Here is a 23049-nt window from a genome sequence, read left to right on the forward strand (position 1 = left end):
TTATTATACCGCCAAATCCGACCCGGAGAACAAAGGAGATCATCAGATGAGACGTTTCTGCGAGAAATATCAACACTTTAATTCCAAGCAGATTCATCGATCATTCCGGAATGACTACGAATGGATTCTGATGATTACTGAATCATGTAAACACTTCTGTATGTTCTATTTATTCCAAGTCCTCAAGTCCAGGATCCCCCACTGCTATATATAGAACATGATAGGGAGATGATTTATATTGTAGATCTCTTCCTCTCTATATGATGGGAAATAAAGTTTTGTACATTTCATGATCAGATCTGTACATGTTCATGTCACTGACCGATAATAATCCTGACACTGCCAGATAAATACAATACATTCATACAGCAAATATTTCATGTCTGGACAATAATAGTGATAGATAAAGCAAACAAATAGAAAAACACAGTCCTTTTACCTCTTTGTATCTGGAAATCAACAAAATGTTTACAAGGTTCAAAGTCAATGAAATTATCTGCAGAAATTGCTGTGACCCGACCCGACCCGCTAGGACTTATAAACAGGAAAATAGGATATCGTTTTTTTTTTTCTTTTCAAATAAATATTAAAAAAATAAGAAATTAATAAACACAGTAATCAGTGATTGTAGTCTCAGTTATGAAATGTGAAAGATGAATGTTTTCTGTGTCATTTTCGAGGACTAAACAGAAGACCATTGAGAAGGAGGAATATAAGTGCCTTCTGCAGATGTATTGTTTTTGCCTCAAAGTTTCTGAAACCATATACACGAAGAACATTGTATTGTGTGTAAAGAATGGGTGTGACTCCGCCTCTTCCCAGGAAGGTTCCCATCAGGTCCGCTCAGGCTGTATAAAAGGAAGGCGGGCCCAGCCCAGAGCTCAGTCGGTGTTTGCAGCAGAGAAGAATCGTCATGTCTGGTCGCGGTAAAGGAGGGAAGGGTCTGGGGAAAGGCGGCGCCAAGCGCCACAGGAAGGTGCTCCGGGACAACATCCAGGGCATCACCAAACCCGCCATCCGACGTTTGGCCCGCAGAGGGGGAGTCAAGCGCATCTCCGGCCTCATCTATGAGGAGACCCGCGGAGTGCTGAAAGTCTTCCTGGAGAATGTCATCCGCGATGCCGTCACCTACACCGAGCACGCCAAGAGGAAGACCGTCACCGCCATGGATGTCGTCTATGCTCTCAAACGGCAGGGACGCACTCTCTACGGATTCGGAGGATAAATCCTCATAACCGCCCCCCCCCCCCCCTTCATCGTCACAAAGGCCCTTCTCAGGGCCGCCCACCTTCTCATACAAAGGGCTATTGATAAACATCGAGATCATTAAGGGGAGATGATCCGAATGTGAATGTTTAGAAACTTATCTTTTCATTGTACATATGTGTTTGGCAGTCATGAGTTTTCTACAAATCATTTCACCATTCTGGATGTGAGATCTGTAACTGCTGCAAGTCTGATATATTCAAAAGATTCATTAACCAGAATCCATTTGTAGACATTCCTGATTAATCGATAAATTTGCTTGGAATTAAAGTGTTGGCGATTGTTCGCCGATAAATGTCTCATCTGATGATCTCCTTTGTTCTCCGGCTCGGATTTGGCGGTATAATCGGGCAGAATATTTCTCTGGAACGATCTACACAATTCCGGCGGGGAGAATGGGATGAAGCAATTAGAAACAACTCTATTCCTAGTGCAGGAAGTTCTCCATCTTGTCGGGTTTTGAGTACAAATAAAAACTTTCACATGAATATGTGCAATGCTCGGAATGAATGGAAGGATTGATCGATCTTCCCGGATAAAACGGTCAATGGATGCAAATTGTAACGATCCATAGAATTCAGGCGGGGAAGTGGCTTTTATTATAAAATTGAAGCAATGAGTTTTTCATTCACATAAAGAAAAAAAAATATTGTTTGGGAAGTTATATAATCGGATTGATAATCATTCCTAAAATCCTTATTTTTACCGTTTAGAATTCGGATGTGAAAACCGGTTATCAGCTACAAATAACCCGCCCAATCCCGGGGCGCCGAGAGATCACTTTCTCCCCAGAAAGTTCAACATAGAAATCCTTCCCGGCGTCCAAACCTCTTCCTATGGAGAAGCAGAGATGACACCCGGATGTAGAGGAGACTTACTGTCCGGACGGCGGGAAGGATTTCCACCTTTTAGAATTGTCATTACAAACACGTGACAGCTTCCATCCCAGAACGTCCTTTACTAATCCGACATCTACAGAGCAGGACGGAGGGAAGAAGTCGCCGACTTTCCTCTTCCACCCCCCCCCCCCCCCCCGAGAATCCCATAGAAGCGGGAGATAGAGAGGAGTGTGGGATTGGTGTCCATAGAAGCCGTATGTCCGCCCTTTGTATGGAGATGTGGGGGGCTCTGAGAAGAGCCGTTGTGTTGGCGGATAGAAGGGAATCCTGTGGGGGGATTACTTGCTCTTGGCGGCCTTGTGGCTCTCGGTCTTCTTGGGCAGCAGCACGGCCTGGATGTTGGGCAGGACTCCTCCCTGGGCGATGGTGACGCCGCCCAGCAGCTTGTTGAGCTCCTCGTCGTTGCGGACAGCCAGCTGGAGGTGTCGGGGGATGATGCGGGTCTTCTTGTTGTCTCGGGCGGCGTTGCCGGCCAGCTCCAGGATCTCAGCCGTCAGATACTCCAGGACGGCGGCCAGATAGACGGGAGCTCCGGCCCCGACCCGCTCGGCATAGTTGCCCTTCCGGAGCAGACGGTGAACACGACCGACGGGGAACTGCAGACCAGCCCGGGACGATCGGGTCTTGGCCTTAGCCCGAGTCTTGCCTCCTTGTTTGCCGCGACCAGACATGATTGGATGACTGACGAATCTCACACAGATAGGCCCCAGCAGCCGCTTCCTCTCCTTTATACACTCCATGCTCTGACGTCACACGCTGGGATTGGTTGCTTTTGAATTCAGCCAATAGCGGTCAGACTTGTTTCCCTTCCAATCTATACTGGAGAAAATAAAGCATGACGTCACTCTCTATCATATGACCGAGTCCTCCAATAGAAGAGTGAGGATAGAGGAGGCTCATTTGCATAGACCGCCTATAAAAGCAGCACATGAGGGCGGCTCCAGCACACTTTCCCAGCAGCCAGCCAAGCAGTGGTGAACCCTGATCATGCCTGAACCAGCCAAGTCTGCGCCGGCGCCCAAGAAGGGCTCCAAGAAAGCCGTGACCAAGACCCAGAAGAAGGACGGCAAGAAGCGGAGGAAGACTAGGAAGGAGAGTTATGCCATCTACGTGTACAAGGTGCTCAAGCAGGTCCACCCCGACACCGGCATCTCGTCCAAGGCCATGAGCATCATGAACTCCTTCGTCAATGACATCTTCGAGCGCATCGCCGGCGAAGCTTCCCGCCTGGCTCATTACAACAAGCGCTCCACCATCACCTCCCGGGAGATCCAGACCGCCGTCCGCCTCCTCCTGCCCGGAGAGCTGGCCAAGCACGCCGTCTCCGAGGGCACCAAGGCCGTCACCAAGTACACCAGCGCCAAGTAATCCCCCCGCCCCCCGGGGCCCCATCATCCCAACAAGGACACAAAGGCTCTTCTAAGAGCCGCCCACCATTCCAATCACTGAGCTGTCATCACATTGTATTGCCGCTAGAGGTCCCCCACACGTCACACTTACACCGGACATTCGTTCTAGGGACGGACTAACCTGCACATTGGGGGGATGGGAGGATTGGCTGCAATGCTCAACACTCCCATTAGGTGTCACTATATTACACACATAGACGGGAAGGATTTTCTTGTTTCTCTTTTCTGCTCTGCTTGATACATTGTTACACGTAGTAGAGGCGAATGTTTAACTCTTCACTGACTGATATATGTGCGGCTGTAACATGGCATCATAGGAAATTATACAGAAATCATGGAAACATCACTCCATATATTACTAGGAATAGATTTACTGATTTCATATAGTACGAGATGTGGGAAGTGTTACACTTCAACTGTTTTATTGGAAACCTTTAAAAAATGAAGATTGAAAATTAAAACCGCCAAGGAAAAAATGCATTTCTGAGCATGTGGTTATTATGGATCTTTATGGGAGGAATATAATGGTTACACATTACATTTCACCTTTTTAAATATATGGCTAACATTGCTTTTATATCTGGGATTATGGGGGAATATCCTGGTAAACATGCCTAGGAACATATTTGACCTGTTTGATATTAGAATAGTATTTTTTTCCAGCATGGGGATTATGGATGGATGATTGCAGGTACACACTTCAAGGACCATATTTTAGTTTTCTCCTAAGAATATGGGTATAGTTATTTTATTATATGGGATTTGTGGGTGTAATATGTTTAAACACACCTAGGAACACATTTGACCCCATTCTGATAAGAATGAGATTAGCTTTTTTTTTTTTTTCTTCAACATGGGGATTATGGGTGGATACACATGTCAAGAACCATATTTGATCTATTTCTGAAAAGATTCATAATTATTTTTCTCTGAGGATTATGGGTGGAATAACATGGTAAACATGCCTAAGAACACATTTGCAAAAGAGATAACAGGCACATGGTGTGGCAGTCTATGTATGATGAGTTCCAAATGGGCAGGGGTAAGGGTAGTCCAGTGGGCACTAAGGGCAAGCTGTGTAGGAGCGAAGTATAACTCTGCAGAAGGGAAACAAAGAAACACAGAGTGTAAGTGTCTAAGTGTGAACTGTGAAGTTATTTAATAGAAAGATAAGTAGTAACGCACATCTCAATTTAAAAACAGGCTCATGGGTAAGAGGGTGAGACCTCTATAGCCGGATGTTGTGTGATGCCACCCATAATCCCCATATAGAAAAAAATAACTATACCCATATTCTTAGGAGAAACATGTCAAATATGAGTGTTGACATGTGTATCTGCAATCATCCACCCATAATCTCCATGTAGAAAAATAATTATGCCCATAATCTTTTCAGAAATGGGAGAAATATTATGGCTATACATGCCTAGGAACACATTTGACCCCTTCCTGATGAGAATAAGAGACTATATGTTTTTCTACATGGGGAGTAAGGGTGGAATATTTTATTTATTTATTTTTAACAAATAATTTGTATTCTTAGAAAGCAGAACATATAAACATCAATGAACTACAAAAAAGAAAAGATTTGCATGTTATGAAGTCATGTAGTACACAGTAACAAAGTTGGCTTCTGGAAAAACTTGATAGTACAATCAGATCATTGTTCTACATGAGCATTCACAGATTAAAACGTTTATAAATTGAATGTACAAACATCAAATCTGAATAGAGGAAGGAGATTTAGTAGAGAAAGAAAGAAACAGCAGTCATAAGAACAGATCTAATTCCGCAAGCGGAGTCAAGTATCCACCAGCATGATACGCACATCGAAGAGTAGAAAAGTGTTAATCACCCATCAGCCCTTTATATGTTTCTGAGAAAGTGAAAGCATACCAATTGGACCATAGTTTATGGAATCTGGCAACCATGTCATCGGTCATAGTCAATGTCCTTTCCAACTCCTGAATGACGTTAACCTCTCTTATCCAGTCTTGAATCGAGGGGGCATGAGAGGTCTTCCAATGCCTGGGGATTAGGGACTTGTCCGCATTCAAAAGGTGCCATACCAAAGATTGCTTATATGACTTCAAAGGGCACTCAGAGATATGGAGGAGACAACATTTGGGGGTTTAGTCTAATGCAGTCTCAGTAATAGAGTATGTCAACCGCAAACGTTGTGCCACAATGGAATAAGCCTTGGGCATTGCCACTAGAGATGAGCGAATCGAACATGACGAAGTGGAATTCGTTTCGAAGATTAGGAAATATTTGATTCGCGACAAATCCGAAGATTAGCCAACTTCGGATGCACAAATCAAATTTTCCCAAAAATGGAGGCGACATGTGTGGCGACGGAGCGGGGATCTCTGGGAAGGAGCGCAGACAAGGCGCGCTGACCCATAATGCATTCATTCATGACATGTGATCGCATTAGCCAATCAGCAGCCAGCCAGCTAGCACTGTGTAATGGTGGAGCTATAAATCGCGGCCATCTTACAATTCTCCCTTAGCCTCCGGTCATTCAAGAGAGACAGACCTCTCTGTATGAGGGACAGAGTTAGGGCCACAGAGACTTTAGGGATACAGAATCGTTACTCAGGGACAGACACAGAATTGTTACTGAGGGACACAGAATTGTTACTGAGGGACACAGAATTGTTACTCAGGGACACAGAATTGTTACTCAGGGACAGACACAGAATTGTTACTGAGGGACACAGAATTGTTACTCCGGGACACATAATTGTTACTCAGGGACACATAATTGTTACTCAGGGACAAAGAATTGTTACTGAGGGACACAGATTTGTTACTCAGGGACACAGAATTGTTACTCAGGGACACAGAATTGTTACTCAGGGACAGACACATAATTGTTACTCAGGGACACATAATTGTTACTCAGGAACACATAATTGTTACTGAGGGACAGACACAGAATTGTTACTCAGGGACACAGAATTGTTACTCAGGGACACATAATTGTTACTCAGGGACACAGAATTGTTACTCAGGGACACATAATTGTTACTCAGGGACACAGAATTGTTACTCAGGGACACATAATTGTTACTCAGGGACAGACACAGAATTGTTACTCAGGGACACATAATTGTTACTCAGGGACACATAATTGTTACTCAGGGACACATAATTATTACACAGGGACACATAATTGTTACTCAGGGACAGACACAGAATTGTTACTCAGGGACACAGAATTGTTACTAAGGGACACAGAATAGTTACTCAGGGACACAGAATAGTTACTCGGGGACACAGAATTGTTACTGAGGGACACAGAATCGTTACTGAGGGACACAGAATTGTTACTCAGGGACAGACACAGAATTGTTACTCAGAGACACATAATTGTTACTCGGGGACACATAATTGTTACTCAGGGACACAGAATTGTTACTCGGGGACACAAAATTGTTACTCAGGGACACAGAATTGTTACTCAGGGACACAGAATTGTTACTGAGGGACACATAATTGTTACTCGGGGACAGACACAGAATTGTTACTCAGGGACAGACACAGAATTGTTACTGAGGGACACAGAATTGTTACTGAGGGACACAGAATTGTTACTCATTGACAGACACAGAATTGTTACTGAGGGACACAGAATTGTTACTCGGGGACACAGAATTGTTACTGAGGGACACAAAATCGTTACTGAGGGACACAGAATTGTTACTCATTGACAGACACATAATTGTTACTCAGGGACACATAATTGTTACTCATGGACACAGAATTGTTACTCGGGGACAGACACAGAATTGTTACTCAGGGACACATAATTGTTACTCGGGGAAAGACACAAAATTGTTACTCAGGGACACAGAATTGTTACTGAGGGACACAAAATAGTTACTCAGGGACACAGAATTGTTACTGAGGGACACAAAATAGTTACTCAGGGACACAGAATTGTTACTGAGGGACACATAATCGTTACTGAGGGACACAGAATCGTTACTGAGGGACAGACACAGAATTGTTACTCAGGGAAAGACACAAAATTGTTACTCAGGGACACAGAATTGTTACTGAGGGACACAGAATCGTTACTGAGGGACACAGAATCGTTACTCAGGGACACAGAATAGTTACTCAGGGACACAGAATTGTTACTCAGGGACACAGAATCGTTACTCAGGGACACATAATTGTTACTCAGTGACACAAAATAGTTACTCAGGGACACAGAATTGTTACTGAGGGACACAGAATCGTTACTGAGGGACACAGAATTGTTACTCTGGGACAGACACAGAATTGTTACTCAGGGACACAAAATTGTTACTCGGGGACAGACACAGAATTGTTACTCAGGGACACATAATTGTTACTCATTGACACAGAATCGTTACTCAGGGACACATAATTGTTACTCGGGGACACAGAATCGTTACTGAGGGACACAGAATCGTTACTCAGGGACACAGAATCGTTACTCAGGGACACATAATCGTTACTCAGGGACAAAGAATCGTTACTCAGGGAAAGACACAAAATTGTTACTCAGGGACACAGAATTGTTACTCAGGGACACAGAATAGTTACTCAGGGACACAGAATTGTTACTGAGGGACACAGAATCGTTACTCAGGGACACAGAATCGTTACTGAGGGGCACTGTTAGAAGCTTTCCTTAACCTAAATATCTAATATCTTCTTATTAACAGTACTAACATAAGTATGAATGAGTTGGATCTTAATAGAATAATTGAGTTATTATATTTATATTTGTTCTAGATTGGGAAAAGTGAGTAATTAGACTTCAGAGTCTGTGAATATACATATCTTGGGTTTTTCCTTTACATTCAAGCCACATATGAGAGTAATTAGCTATACCTTCCCCCATCCTCCCCCATCTATGTAAGAGATAAAGTTACACTCAGACTTTGAGAGAAGTAGACTGGAGGTTTGTTATATACATATACATCTGTTTCCAATTATCTTTGTGGGACTACAAGTATATCAGCCCATTTTGAGGAAAAGGTGGGGGCTGGATTGCTCATTTAAGAGTAGAAACAAAGACTTTTTATGCACATTGCTGGAAGCCTTGAGAGACACACACACACATACACACATATACATATATACAATCTTATTATCAAGAACTTAACTATACTTTTTGGACATTATTTAAACATTCTGTATGCCAATATTTTATTTCTAATTTTATGCAACGTTATTATTAAATCATCTTTTTTGAGTTTTATACAAGCAGTGGAAGGACTTTCTATCTAAACATTTCTCATCAATACAAGTTAATAAAATATCGAGACAATACGATATTTTACAGGCACAGAATTGTTACTCAGGGACAGACACAGAATTGTTACTCAGGGACACAAAATTGTTACTCAGGGACACAGAATTGTTACTCAGGGACACAGAATTGTTACTCAGGGACACAGAATTGTTACTCAGGGACACATGATTGTTACTGAGGGACACAGAAACATTACTGAGGGACACATAATTGTTACTCAGGGACACAGAATTGTTACTCAGGGACACAGAATCGTTACTCAGGGACACAGAATCGTTACTCAGGGACACAGAATCGTTACTCAGGGACAAAGAATCGTTACTCAGGGAAAGACACAAAATTGTTACTCAGGGACACAGAATTGTTACTGAGGGTCACAAAATTGTTACTCAGGGACACATGATTGTTACTGAGGGACACAGAAACATTACTGAGGGACACAGAATTGTTACTCAGGGACACAGAATCGTTACTCAGGGACACAGAATCGTTACTCAGGGACAAAGAATCGTTACTCAGGAAAAGACACAAAATAGTTACTCAGGGACACAGAATTGTTACTGAGGGACACAGAATCGTTACTCAGGGACACAGAATTGTTACTGAGGGACACAGAATTGTTACTCAGGGACAGACACAGAATTGTTACTCAGGGACAGACAGAATTGTTACTGAGGGACACAGATTCGTTACTGAAGGACACAGAATCGTTACTCAGGGACACAGAATAGTTACTCAGGGACACAGAATCGTTACTCAGGGACACAAAATAGTTACTCAGGGACACAGAATTGTTACTGAGGGACACAAAATCGTTACTGAGGGACACAGAATTGTTACTCAGGGACACATAATTGTTACTCAGGGACACAGAATTGTTACTGAGGGACACAGAATCGTTACTGAAGGACACAGAATCGTTACTGAGGGACAGACACAGAATTGTTACTCAGGGAAAGACACAAAATTGTTACTCAGGGACACAGAATTGTTACTGAGGGACACAGAATCGTTACTGAGGGACACAGAATCGTTACTCAGGGACACAGAATAGTTACTCAGGGACACAGAATCGTTACTCAGGGACACAAAATAGTTACTCAGGGACACAGAATCGTTACTGAGGGACACAGAATCGTTACTGAGGGACACAGAATTGTTACTCTGGGACAGACACAGAATTGTTACTCAGGGACACAAAATTGTTACTCGGGGACACATAATTGTTACTCAGGGACACAGAATTGTTACTCAGGGACACAGAATCGTTACTCAGGGACACATAATCGTTTCTCAGGGACACATAATCGTTACTCAGGGACAAAGAATCGTTACTCAGGGAAAGACACAAAATTGTTACTCAGGGACACAGAATAGTTACTCAGGGACACAGAATTGTTACTGAGGGACACAAAATTGTTACTCAGGGACACAGAATCGTTACTGAGGGGCACAGAATTGTTACTCAGGGACACAAAATTGTTACTCAGGGACAAAGAATAGTTACTCAGGGACAGAGAATTGTTACTGAGGGACACAAAATAGTTACTCAAGGACACAGAATAGTTACTGAGGGACACAGAATCGTTACTCAGGGACACAGAATCGTTACTCAGGGACACATAATTGTTACTCAGGGAAAGACACAAAATTGTCACTCAGGGACACGTAATTGTTACTCAGGGACACAAAATTGTTACTCAGGGACACAGAATCGTTACTCAGGGACAAAGAATCGTTACTCAGGGACACAAAATAGTTACTCAGGGACACATAATTGTTACTCAGGGAAAGACACAAAATAGTTACTCAGGGACACATAATTGTTACTCAGGGAAAGACACAAAATTGTTACTCAGGGACACGTAATTGTTACTCAGGGACACATAATTGTTACTCAGGGACACAAAATAGTTACTTAGGGACACAGAATTGTTACTGAGGGACACAGAATAGTTACTCAGGGACACAGAATTGTTACTCAGGGACACAGAATTGTTACTCGGGGAAAGACACAAAATTGTTACTCAGGGACACGTAATTGTTACTCAGGGACACAGAATTGTTACTCAGGGACACATAATTGTTACTCAGGGACACAGATTTGTTACTCAGGGACACAGATTTGTTACTCAGGGAAATACACAAAATTGTTACTCAGGGGCACGTAATTGTTACTCAGGGACACATAATTGTTACTCAGGGACACATAATTGTTACTCAGGGACACATAATAGTTACTCAGGGACACAGAATCGTTACTGAGGGACACATAATTGTTACTCAGGGACAGACACAGAATTGTTACTCAGGGACACATAATTGTTACTCAGGGACACATAATCGTTACTCAGGGACACAAAATCGTTACTGAGGGACACATAATTGTTACTCATTGACAGACACAGAATTGTTACTCAGAGACACAGAATTGTTACTCAGGGACACATAATCGTTACTCAGGGACACAAAATCGTTACTGAGGGACACATAATTGTTACTCATTGACAGACACATAATTGTTACTCAGGGACACAGAATTGTTACTCAGGGACAAATAATCGTTACTCAAGGAAAGACACAAAATTGTTACTCAGGGACACAGAATTGTTACTCAGGGACACAGAATTGTTACTCAGGGACACAGAATCGTTACTCATGGACACAGAATCGTTACTCAGGGACACAGAATCGTTACTCAGGGACACAGAATAGTTACTCAGGGACAGACACAGAATTGTTACTCTGGGACAGACACAGAATTGTTACTCAGGGACACAAAATTGTTACTCGGGGACACATAATTGTTACTCAGGGACACAGAATTGTTACTCAGGGACACAGAATCGTTACTCAGGGACACATAATCGTTTCTCAGGGACACATAATCGTTACTCAGGGACAAAGAATCGTTACTCAGGGAAAGACACAAAATTGTTACTCAGGGACACAGAATAGTTACTCAGGGACACAGAATTGTTACTGAGGGACACAAAATTGTTACTCAAGGACACAGAATAGTTACTGAGGGACACAGAATCGTTACTCAGGGACACAGAATCGTTACTCAGGGACACATAATTGTTACTCAGGGAAAGACACAAAATTGTCACTCAGGGACACGTAATTGTTACTCAGGGACACAAAATTGTTACTCAGGGACACAGAATTGTTACTCAGGGACACAGAATCGTTACTCAGGGACAAAGAATCGTTACTCAGGGACACAAAATAGTTACTCAGGGACACATAATTGTTACTCAGGGAAAGACACAAAATAGTTACTCAGGGACACATAATTGTTACTCAGGGAAAGACACAAAATTGTTACTCAGGGACACGTAATTGTTACTCAGGGACACATAATTGTTACTCAGGGACACAAAATAGTTACTTAGGGACACAGAATTGTTACTGAGGGACACAGAATAGTTACTCAGGGACACAGAATTGTTACTCAGGGACACAGAATTGTTACTCGGGGAAAGACACAAAATTGTTACTCAGGGACACGTAATTGTTACTCAGGGACACAGAATTGTTACTCAGGGACACATAATTGTTACTCAGGGACACAGATTTGTTACTCAGGGACACAGATTTGTTACTCAGGGAAATACACAAAATTGTTACTCAGGGGCACGTAATTGTTACTCAGGGACACATAATTGTTACTCAGGGACACATAATTGTTACTCAGGGACACATAATAGTTACTCAGGGACACAGAATCGTTACTGAGGGACACATAATTGTTACTCAGGGACAGACACAGAATTGTTACTCAGAGACACAGAATTGTTACTCAGGGACACATAATCGTTACTCAGGGACACAAAATCGTTACTGAGGGACACATAATTGTTACTCATTGACAGACACAGAATTGTTACTCAGAGACACAGAATTGTTACTCAGGGACACATAATCGTTACTCAGGGACACAAAATCGTTACTGAGGGACACATAATTGTTACTCATTGACAGACACATAATTGTTACTCAGGGACACAGAATTGTTACTCAGGGACAAATAATCGTTACTCAAGGAAAGACACAAAATTGTTACTCAGGGACACAGAATTGTTACTCAGGGACACAGAATTGTTACTCAGGGACACAGAATCGTTACTCATGGACACAGAATCGTTACTCAGGGACACAGAATCGTTACTCAGGGAAAGACACAAAATTGTTACTCAGGGACACGTAATTGTTACTCAGGGACACAAAATTGTTACTCAGGGACACATAATTGTTACTCATGGACACAGAATTGTTACTCAGGGACACAGAATTGTTACTCAGGGAAAGACACAAAATTGTTACTCAGGGACACATAATTGTTACTCAGGGACACAGAATCGTTACTCAGGGACACAAAATAGTTACTCAGGGACACAGAATTGTTACTGAGGGACACAGAATAGTTACTCAGGGACACATAATTGTTACTCAGGGACAGACACAGAATTGTTACTCAGAGACAGACACAGAATTGTTACTCAGGGACACAAAATTGTTACTCAGGGACACAGAATTGTTACTCGGGGAAAGACACAAAATTGTTACTCAGGGACACGTAATTGTTACTCAGGGACACCGAATTGTTACACAGGGACACATAATTGTTACTCAGGGACACAGATTTGTTACTCAGGGACACAGAATCGTTACTGAGGGACACAGAATAGTTACTCAGGGACACATAATTGTTACTCAGGGACACATAATCGTTACTCAGGGACACAGAATTGTTACTCAGGGACACATAATTGTTACTGAGGGACACATAATTGTTACTCAGGGACATACACAGAATTGTTACTCAGAGACACAGGATTGTTACTCAGGGACACAAAATTGTTACTCAGGGACACATAATCGTTACTCAGGGACAAATAATCGTTACTCGGGGAAAGACACAAAATTGTTACTCAGGGACACAGAATAGTTACTCAGGGACAGAGAATTGTTACTGAGGGACACAAAATAGTTACTCAGGGACACAGAATTGTTACTGAGGGACACATAATCGTTACTCAGGGACACATAATCGTTACTCAGGGACACAGAATAGTTACTCCGGGACACAAAATAGTTACTCAGGGACACATAATTGTTACTCTGGGACAGACACAGAATTGTTACTCAGGGACACAAAATTGTTACTCAGGGACACATAATTGTTACTCAGGGAAAGACACAAAATTGTTACTCAGGGACACATAATTGTTACTCAGGGACACAGATTTGTTACTCAGGGAAAGACACAAAATTGTTACTCAGGGACACGTAATTGTTACTCAGGGACACAGAATTGTTACTCAGGGACACATAATTGTTACTCAGGGACACATAATTGTTACTAAGGGACACAGAATAGTTACTCAGGGACACATAATAGTTACTCAGGGACACAGAATCGTTACTGAGGGACACAGAATTGTTACTCAGGGACAGACACAGAATTGTTACTCAGAGACACATAATTGTTACTCAGGGACAGATAATCGTTACTCGGGGACACAAAATCGTTACTGAGGGACACAAAATTGTTACTCATTGACAGACACATAATTGTTACTCGGGGACACATAATTGTTACTCAGGGACACAGAATTGTTACTCAGGGACACAGAATTGTTACTCAGGGACACAGAATTGTTACTCAGGGACAAATAATCGTTACTCAGGGAAAGACACAAAATTGTTACTCAGGGACACATAATTGTTACTCAGGGACACAGAATTGTTACTCAGGGACACATACTCGTTACTCAGGGACACATACTCGTTACTCAGGGACACAGAATCGTTACTCGGGGACACAGAATCGTTACTCAGGACACATAATCGTTACTCAGGGACACATAATAGTTACTCAGGGACACATAATTGTTACTCAGGGAAAGACACAAAATTGTCACTCAGGGACACGTAATTGTTACTCAGGGACACGTAATTGTTACTCAGGGACACAAAATTGTTACTCAGGGACACACAATTGTTACTCAGGGAAAGACACAGATTTGTTACTCAGGGAAAGACACAAAATTGTTACTCAGGGACACGTAATTGTTACTCAGGGACACAGAATTGTTACTCAGGGACACATAATTGTTACTCAGGGACACATAATTGTTACTAAGGGACACAGAATAGTTACTCAGGACACATAATCGTTACTCAGGGACACAGAATAGTTACTCAGGGACACATAATTGTTACTCAGGGAAAGACACAAAATTGTCACTCAGGGACACGTAATTGTTACTCAGGGACACGTAATTGTTACTCAGGGACACAGAATTGTTACTCAGGGACACATAATTGTTACTCAGGGACACAGAATCGTTACTCAGGGACACAGAATCGTTACTCAGGGACACAAAATAGTTACTCCGGGACACAAAATAGTTACTCAGGGACACAGAATTGTTACTCTGGGACAGACACAGAATTGTTACTCAGGGACACAAAATTGTTACTCAGGGACACATAATTGTTACTCAGGGAAAGACACAAAATTGTTACTCAGGGACACAGATTTGTTACTCAGGGAAAGACACAAAATTGTTACTCGGGGACACGTAATTGTTACTCAGGGACACAGAATTGTTACTCAGGGACACATAATTGTTACTCAGGGACACATAATTGTTACTAAGGGACACAGAATAGTTACTCAGGGACACATAATAGTTACTCAGGGACACAGAATCGTTACTCAGGGACACAGAATCGTTACTCAGGACACATAATCGTTACTCAGGGACACAGAATAGTTACTCAGGGACACATAATTGTTACTCAGGGAAAGACACAAAATTGTCACTCAGGGACACATAATTGTTACTCAGGGACACGTAATTGTTACTCAGGGACACAGAATTGTTACTCAGGGACACAGAATTGTTACTCAGGGACACAGAATCGTTACTGAGGGACACAGAATCGTTACTCAGGGACACATAATCGTTACTCAGGGACACAGAATCGTTACTCAGGGACACATAATTGTTACTCAGGGACATCGATTTGTTACTCAGGGAAAGACACAAAATTGTTACTCAGGGACACGTAATTGTTACTCAGGGACACATAATTGTTACTCAGGGACACATAATAGTTACTCAGGGACACAGAATCGTTACTGAGGGACACATAATTGTTACTCAGGGACAGACACAGAATTGTTACTCAGAGACACAGAATTGTTACTCAGGGACACATAATCATTACTCAGGGACACAAAATCGTTACTGAGGGACACAGAATTGTTACTCAGGGACACAAAATCGTTACTGAGGGACACAGAATCGTTACTCAGGGACACATAATCGTTACTCAGGGACACAGAATCGTTACTCAGGGACACAAAATAGTTACTCAGGGACACAGAATTGTTACTGAGGGACACAGAATAGTTACTCAGGGACACATAATTGTTACTCAGGGACACAGAATAGTTACTCAGGGACAGACACAGAATTGTTACTCAGGGACAGACACAGAATTGTTACTCAGGAACACAAAATTGTTACTCAGGGACACAGAATTGTTACTCATGGAAAGACACAAAATTGTTACTCAGGGACACAGAATCGTTACTCAGGGACACAGAATCGTTACTCAGGGACACATAATTGTTACTCAGGGACACATAATTGTTACTCAGGGACACATAATTGTTACTCAGGGACACAGATTTGTTACTCAGGGAAAGACACAAAATTGTTACTCAGGGACACATAATTGTTACTCAGGGACACAGATTTGTTACTCAGGGAAAGACACAAAATTGTTGCTCAGGGACACGTAATTGTTACTCAGGGACACAGAATTGTTACTCAGGGACACATAATTGTTACTAAGGGACACATAATTGTTACTAAGGGACACAGAATAGTTACTCAGGGACACATAATAGTTACTCAGGGACACAGAATCGTTACTCAGGGACACAGAATCGTTACTCAGGACACATAATCGTTACTCAGGGACACAGAATAGTTACTCAGGGACACATAATTGTTACTCAGGGAAAGACACAAAATTGTCACTCAGGGACACGTAATTGTTACTCAGGGACACGTAATTGTTACTCAGGGACACAGAATTGTTACTCAGGGACACAGAATTGTTACTCAGGGACACAGAATCGTTACTGAGGGACACAGAATCGTTACTCAGGGACACAGAATCGTTACTCAGGGACACATAATTGTTACTCAGGGACAGACACAGAATTGTTACTCAGAGACACAGAATTGTTACTCAGGGACACATAATCGTTACTCAGGGACACAAAATCGTTACTGAGGGACACAGAATTGTTACTCAGGGACACAAAATCGTTACTGAGGGACACAGAATCGTTACTCAGGGACACATAATCGTTACTCAGGGACACCGAATCATTACTCAGGGACACAGAATCGTTACTCAGGGACACAAAATAGTTACTCAGGGACACAGAATTGTTACTGAGGGACACATAATAGTTACTCAGGGACACATAATTGTTACTCAGGGACACAGAATAGTTACTCAGGGACAGACACAGAATTGTTACTCAGGGACAGACACAGAATTGTTACTCAGGGACACAAAATTGTTACTCAGGGACACAGAATTGTTACTCATGGAAAGACACAAAATTGTTACTCAGGGACACGTAATTGTTACTCAGGGACACAGAATTGTTACCCAGGGACACATAATTGTTACTCAGGGACACAGATTTGTTACTCAGGGAAAGACACAAAATTGTTACTCAGGGACACATAATTGTTACTCAGGGACACAGAATTGTTACTCAGGGACACATAATTGTTACTAAGAGACACAGAATAGTTACTCAGGGACACATAATAGTTACTCAGGGACACAGAATCGTTACTGAGGGACACAGAATCGTTACTCAGGGACACAGAATTGTTACTCAGGGACAGACACAGAATTGTTACTCAGAGACACAGAATTGTTACTCAGGGACACATAATTGTTACTCAGGGACACAAAATCGTTACTGAGGGACACAGAATTGTTACTCATTGACAGACACATAATTGTTACTCAGGGACACATAATTGTTACTCATGGACACATAATTGTTACTCAGGGACACATAATTGTTACTCAGGGACACATAATTGTTACTCAGGGAAAGACACAAAATTGTTACTCAGGGACACAGAATTGTTACTGAGGGACACAAAATAGTTACTCAGGGACACAGAATTGTTACTGAGGGACACAAAATAGTTACTCAGGGACACAGAATCGTTACTCAGGGACACAGAATAGTTACTCCGTGACACAAAATAGTTACTCAGGGACACATAATTGTTACTCTGGGACAGACACAAAATTGTTACTCAGGGACACATAATTGTTACTCAGGGAAAGACACAAAATTGTTACTCAGGGACACATAATAGTTACTCAGGGACACAGAATTGTTACTGAGAGACACATAATCGTTACTGAGGGACACAGAATCGTTACTCAGGGACACAGAATAGTTACTCCGGGACACAAAATAGTTACTCAGGGACACAGAATTGTTACTGAGGGACACATAATTGTTACTCTGGGACAGACACAGAATTGTTACTCAGGGACACAAAATTGTTACTCAGGGACACATAATTGTTACTCAGGGACACAGAATTGTTACTCAGGGACACATAATTGTTACTCAGGGACACACAATTGTTACTCAGGGACACAGAATCGTTACTGAGGGACACAGAATCGTTACTCAGGGACACATAATTGTTACTCAGGGACACATAATTGTTACTCAGGGACACATAATCGTTACTCAGGGACACAGAATTGTTACTCAGGGACACATAATTGTTACTGAGGGACACAGAATTGTTACTCAGGGACATACACAGAATTGTTACTCAGAGACACAGAATTGTTACTCAGGGACACATAATTGTTACTCAGGGACACAGAATCGTTGAATTAAAGAGTATGTCAGACAACACGCAGAGGAGTGGCAGAGGAGGCAATGTTTCAGGAGCGAGCAGACGTGGCAGCAGAGGAAGGGGTCGAGGCAGCACTAGTCGCAGCCAGAGGCCAGTGCTCCCAGTGTCATCCAGCGGTCGTGTCTCCACCAACAACCCTGCCATCATCGATTGGTTGGCTCGGTCGTCTTCCTCTTCCCAGATCACCTCTGACACCTACAGCCAATGATCGGTGGGTACGTCAGACACAACCGTTAGTTGGCATGGCCCGGGAGCAAGTCCACTGAAATCACGTGTCCTCTACCTGCCCCTGTCCTTTGGTGTTCCCTCACCAAGCGAAGTATTGCATGCTGTGGGCTCAGCCCCACTGTACAGTGAGGAAGAGCTAACAGAGGGCGGTCAGGAACGGGGGGAGACATCCGCCTCTTCAGCAGCCAGGCGAAGAAGTACTGGCGAGGAGAGTGGCTCGGTAGCCGGTCTAGAGACAGGTCTGTCTCCTGACCCACACGCAGCCGAGGGGGCTAGTAGTGAGGCGGAGACCCTAATTGATGATGATGAGGCTGATCGCACTTGGCAGCCTCGTCGTCATCAGGCTATTGCTTCCGCATCATCAGGAGAAGAGGGTGGCCGCTTGGCAGCGAGCAAAACAGTCGGTGGATTGCCCAGGAGGCAGCAGGGTCGCAGCAGTGTCAGTGGAGGCAAACGGCCATGGAGTAGAGCACCAGCTCCACTGCAGCCTACCACCACGGCCAGTAGTGGTGCCTGTGTGCACGGAGGAAGTAGCAGTCAGCCAGTGAGGAGTAGCGGGGGCAAAGTTTCCTACTCGGCGGTGTGGCAATTTTTCGTCAAGCCGCCCGAGGAAGTAAACGTAGCCGTATGTCGACTATGTGGCCAGAAAGTCAAGCGTGGCCAGGGGGCCCATGGTGGGACTACAGCGTTGCGTCAGTATATGCAGCGTCGCCATTCGGTGGCCTGGGAAAACCGTGATAAAGATACGGCGGTTCTGCCTGCCACAGCCATGTCATAGGGTGCTGGCAGATTACGGGCCTCCCATTGCTGCTGCCAGGCCCGTAATCTGCCATGGGCCCCCGTACCGACTCCTCATGCTGCTGCCAGGCCCGTAATCTGTCATGGGCCCCTGTACCGCCTCCTCATGCTGCTGCCAGGTCCAGAGTGTCTCATGGGTCCCTGTACGGCCTCCCATTGCTGCTGTCTCCATCGCCACACTCTGCCATGTGCCACTTTCAGGTCTCCTCACACTGCTGGTGGGTTCCATTTTGTCATAGAGTGCTGGCAGATTACGGGCCTCCCATTGCTGCTGCCAGGCCTGTAATCTGCCATGGGCCCCTGTACCGCCTTCTCATGCTGCTGCCAGGTCCAGAGTGTGTCATGGGTCCCTGTACGGCCTCCCATTGCTGCTGTCTCCATAGCCACACTCTGCCATGTGCCACTTTCAGGTCTCCTCACACTGCTGGTGGGTTCCATTTTGTCATAGGGTGCTGGCAGATTACGGGCCTCCCATTGCTGCTGCCAGGCCCGTAATCTGCCATGGGCCCCTGTACCGACTCCTCATGCTGCTGCCAGGCCCGTAATCTGTCATGGGCCCCTGTACCGCCTCCTCATGCTGCTGCCTGGTCCAGAGTGTGTCATGGGTCCCTGTACGGCCTCCCATTGCTGCTGTCTCCATCGCCACACTCTGCCATGTGCCACTTTCAGGTCTCCTCACACTGCTGGTGGGTTCCATTTTGTCATAGGGTGCTGGCAGATTACGGGCCTCCCATTGCTGCTGTCAGGCCCGTAATCTGCCATGGGCCCTCGTACCGACTCCTCATGCTGCTGCCAGGCCCGTAATCTGTCATGGGCCCCTGTACCGCCTCCTCATGCTGCTGCCAGGTCCAGAGTGTGTCATGGGTCCCTGTACGGCCTCCCATTGCTGCTGTCTCCATCGCCACACTCTGCCATGTGCCACTTTCAGGTCTCCTCACACTGCTGGTGGGTTCCATTTTGTCATAGGGTGCTGGCAGATTACGGGCCTCCCATTGCTGCTGCCAGGCTCGTAATCTGTCATGGGCCCCCGTACCGACTCCTCATGCTGCTGCCAGGCCCGTAATCTGTCATGGGCCCCTGTACCGCCTCCTCATGCTGCTGCCAGGTCCAGAGTGTGTCATGGGTCCCTGTACGGCCTCCCATTGCTGCTGTCTCCATCGCCACACTCTGCCATGTGCCACTTTCAGGTCTCCTCACACTGCTGGTGGGTTCCATTTTGTCATAGGGTGCTGGCAGATTACGGGCCTCCCATTGCTGCTGCCAGGCCTGTAATCTGCCATGGGCCCCCGTACCGACTCCTCATGCTGCTGCCAGGCCCGTAATCTGTCATGGGCCCCTGTACCGCCTCCTCATGCTGCTGCCAGGTCCAGAGTTTGTCATGGGTCCCTGTACGGCCTCCCATTGCTGCTGTCTCCATCGCCACACTCTGCCATGTGCCACTTTCAGGTCTCCTCACACTGCTGGTGGGTTCCATTTTGTCATAGGGTGCTGGCAGATTACGGGCCTCCCATTGCTGCTGCCAGGCCCGTAATCTGCCATGGGCCCCCGTACCGACTCCTCATGCTGCTACCAGGCCCGTAATCTGTCATGGGCCCCTGTACCGCCTCCTCATGCTGCTGCCAGGTCCAGAGTGTGTCATGGGTCCCTGTACAGCCTCCCATTGCTGCTGTCTCCATCGCCACACTCTGCCATGTGCCACTTTCAGGTCTCCTCACACTGCTGGTGGGTTCCATTTTGTCATAGGGTGCTGTATGGCCTCCCATTGCTGCTGCCTCCACCGCCACACTGTGGCTCCATACTCTGGTTTTGGCCCCGTGACTGCCCAAATGAGTGAAGTGTGCGGTGATTCTAAGATCGACGGCACTCATCTGCATGTCATACTGACTGACAGTATTATTTCTCTTCCCCAGCAGACTCCAATTGCATTTAAATTAAAGGAACAGTGTTCTGCACTAATATAAAGGCTCTCTGAAGCCTAGAAACACCCTTTTTATAAGTTAAATTTGCAGCGAATATATTCGCCTCGAATCAAATGTATTCCTCGAATTTGCCGAATCAAATTTTTGAATACTTCGCTCATCTCTAATTGCCACCAAATATCTAACAGGGAGCCCTCAGCTGATTCACAGCACCAACATAGGCCTGACGTCTAGGGGAAGCACCTCTTTAACCGACCCGGTGTAGCATAACATCTTGTTAACAATTTATAGGAGGTTTCTTAAGTCCTAGTGCTGATGGAGCATTTGTGAGAAAAATTCAGGCTTTTCTCCATTGGCACTTATTGATCTGCCATCCTGGATGAGCTGGACTGCCTATGGAACCTCTGTAGGGTCCAGGTATCGCTTCATGCCATGTCCTCATATCAGTAGTGACACTGACCCTAGCCAAGTGCAAAACTAGTGGCAAACAGAAAAGATGCCAGTGGCCTCCACCTGCAACACCATTTCTGTTTTGGGGATCACCTCATTGTTGCCCATCTAGTGCACCTGTTGTTAATTTTATTATCACAAAAACAACTGAAACTGATTAGCAACCCTCTCAGCTACTTAACTGACCAGATCAATATCCCAGGAGTTTAAATTACTTGAGTTTATACTTTGATTAAAAAAGTTTTCCCTGTTTTGAGCAGTGTATATCATTATACACACACACACTATATTGCTGAAAGTATTGGAACACCCCTCCAAATAATTTGATTCAAATGGCCACAGGTGTATATAATCAAACACCTAGGCATACAGACTGCTTCTACAAACATTTGTGAATTATTATTATTCAGGATTTATATAGCACAGACAGTTTTCTTAGCAGTTTACAATATAAAGGGAGACAATACAGCAAGGATAGAGTTTAATACATTAGGGTTAGCAGGGCCCTGCTCCTTAGAGTGACCCATTCTTTCACAAATCTTTTAGACTGTAAGCTCTAAGGAGCTCAGTGAATTCAAATCAGGCGTGTTACCGTGATAAGTTGCCACCTGTGCAATAAGTCCATCTGTGACATTTCCTGGCTACTAAATATTCCACGCTCAACTGTTAGTGGGATTATAAGTGGAAGCAATGCAGGGGCGGACTGACCATTTGGAAACTCAGGCACTGCCCCAGGGCCCAAGGTCAGTAGGGGGCCCCATGAGATGCCCCTGGTAC

At 44.3% G+C, this 23049-nt stretch overlaps 3 protein-coding genes across 3 annotated transcripts; 2 read left to right on the forward strand and 1 right to left on the reverse strand.

Annotated features, from left to right (window-relative positions):
* Nucleotides 1-807: 807 nt before the first annotated feature.
* Nucleotides 808-1225, forward strand: LOC149442314 (histone H4). The gene has a single exon (XM_089656260.1). The coding sequence runs from the start codon at nt 914-916 to the stop codon at nt 1223-1225; it is 312 nt and encodes a 103-aa protein (XP_089512386.1). The 5' UTR covers nt 808-913.
* A 1160-nt stretch (nt 1226-2385) lies between these two features.
* On the reverse strand, nt 2386-2846 carry LOC149442315 (histone H2A type 1). Its single transcript, XM_089656261.1, has one exon. The coding sequence runs from the start codon at nt 2834-2836 to the stop codon at nt 2444-2446; it is 393 nt and encodes a 130-aa protein (XP_089512387.1). The 5' UTR covers nt 2837-2846; the 3' UTR covers nt 2386-2443.
* Nucleotides 2847-3126: 280 nt separating this feature from the next.
* Nucleotides 3127-3598, forward strand: LOC149442316 (histone H2B 1.1). The gene has a single exon (XM_089656262.1). The coding sequence runs from the start codon at nt 3153-3155 to the stop codon at nt 3531-3533; it is 381 nt and encodes a 126-aa protein (XP_089512388.1). The 5' UTR covers nt 3127-3152; the 3' UTR covers nt 3534-3598.
* Nucleotides 3599-23049: the final 19451 nt, after the last annotated feature.

Source organism: Staurois parvus, unplaced genomic scaffold, assembly GCF_062004578.1.
Source record: "Staurois parvus isolate SC_StPar_1 unplaced genomic scaffold, SC_StPar_1.0 ptg000897l, whole genome shotgun sequence".
In the NCBI taxonomy this organism is placed as follows: Eukaryota; Metazoa; Chordata; class Amphibia; order Anura; family Ranidae; genus Staurois; species Staurois parvus.

Bases quoted from the DNA above. Each gene is read 5' to 3' on its own strand.
- LOC149442316 (XM_089656262.1), top strand. From the start codon at position 3,153: ATGCCTGAACCAGCCAAGTCTGCGCCGGCGCCCAAGAAGGGCTCCAAG.
- LOC149442315 (XM_089656261.1), bottom strand. From the start codon at position 2,836: ATGTCTGGTCGCGGCAAACAAGGAGGCAAGACTCGGGCTAAGGCCAAG.
- LOC149442314 (XM_089656260.1), top strand. From the start codon at position 914: ATGTCTGGTCGCGGTAAAGGAGGGAAGGGTCTGGGGAAAGGCGGCGCC.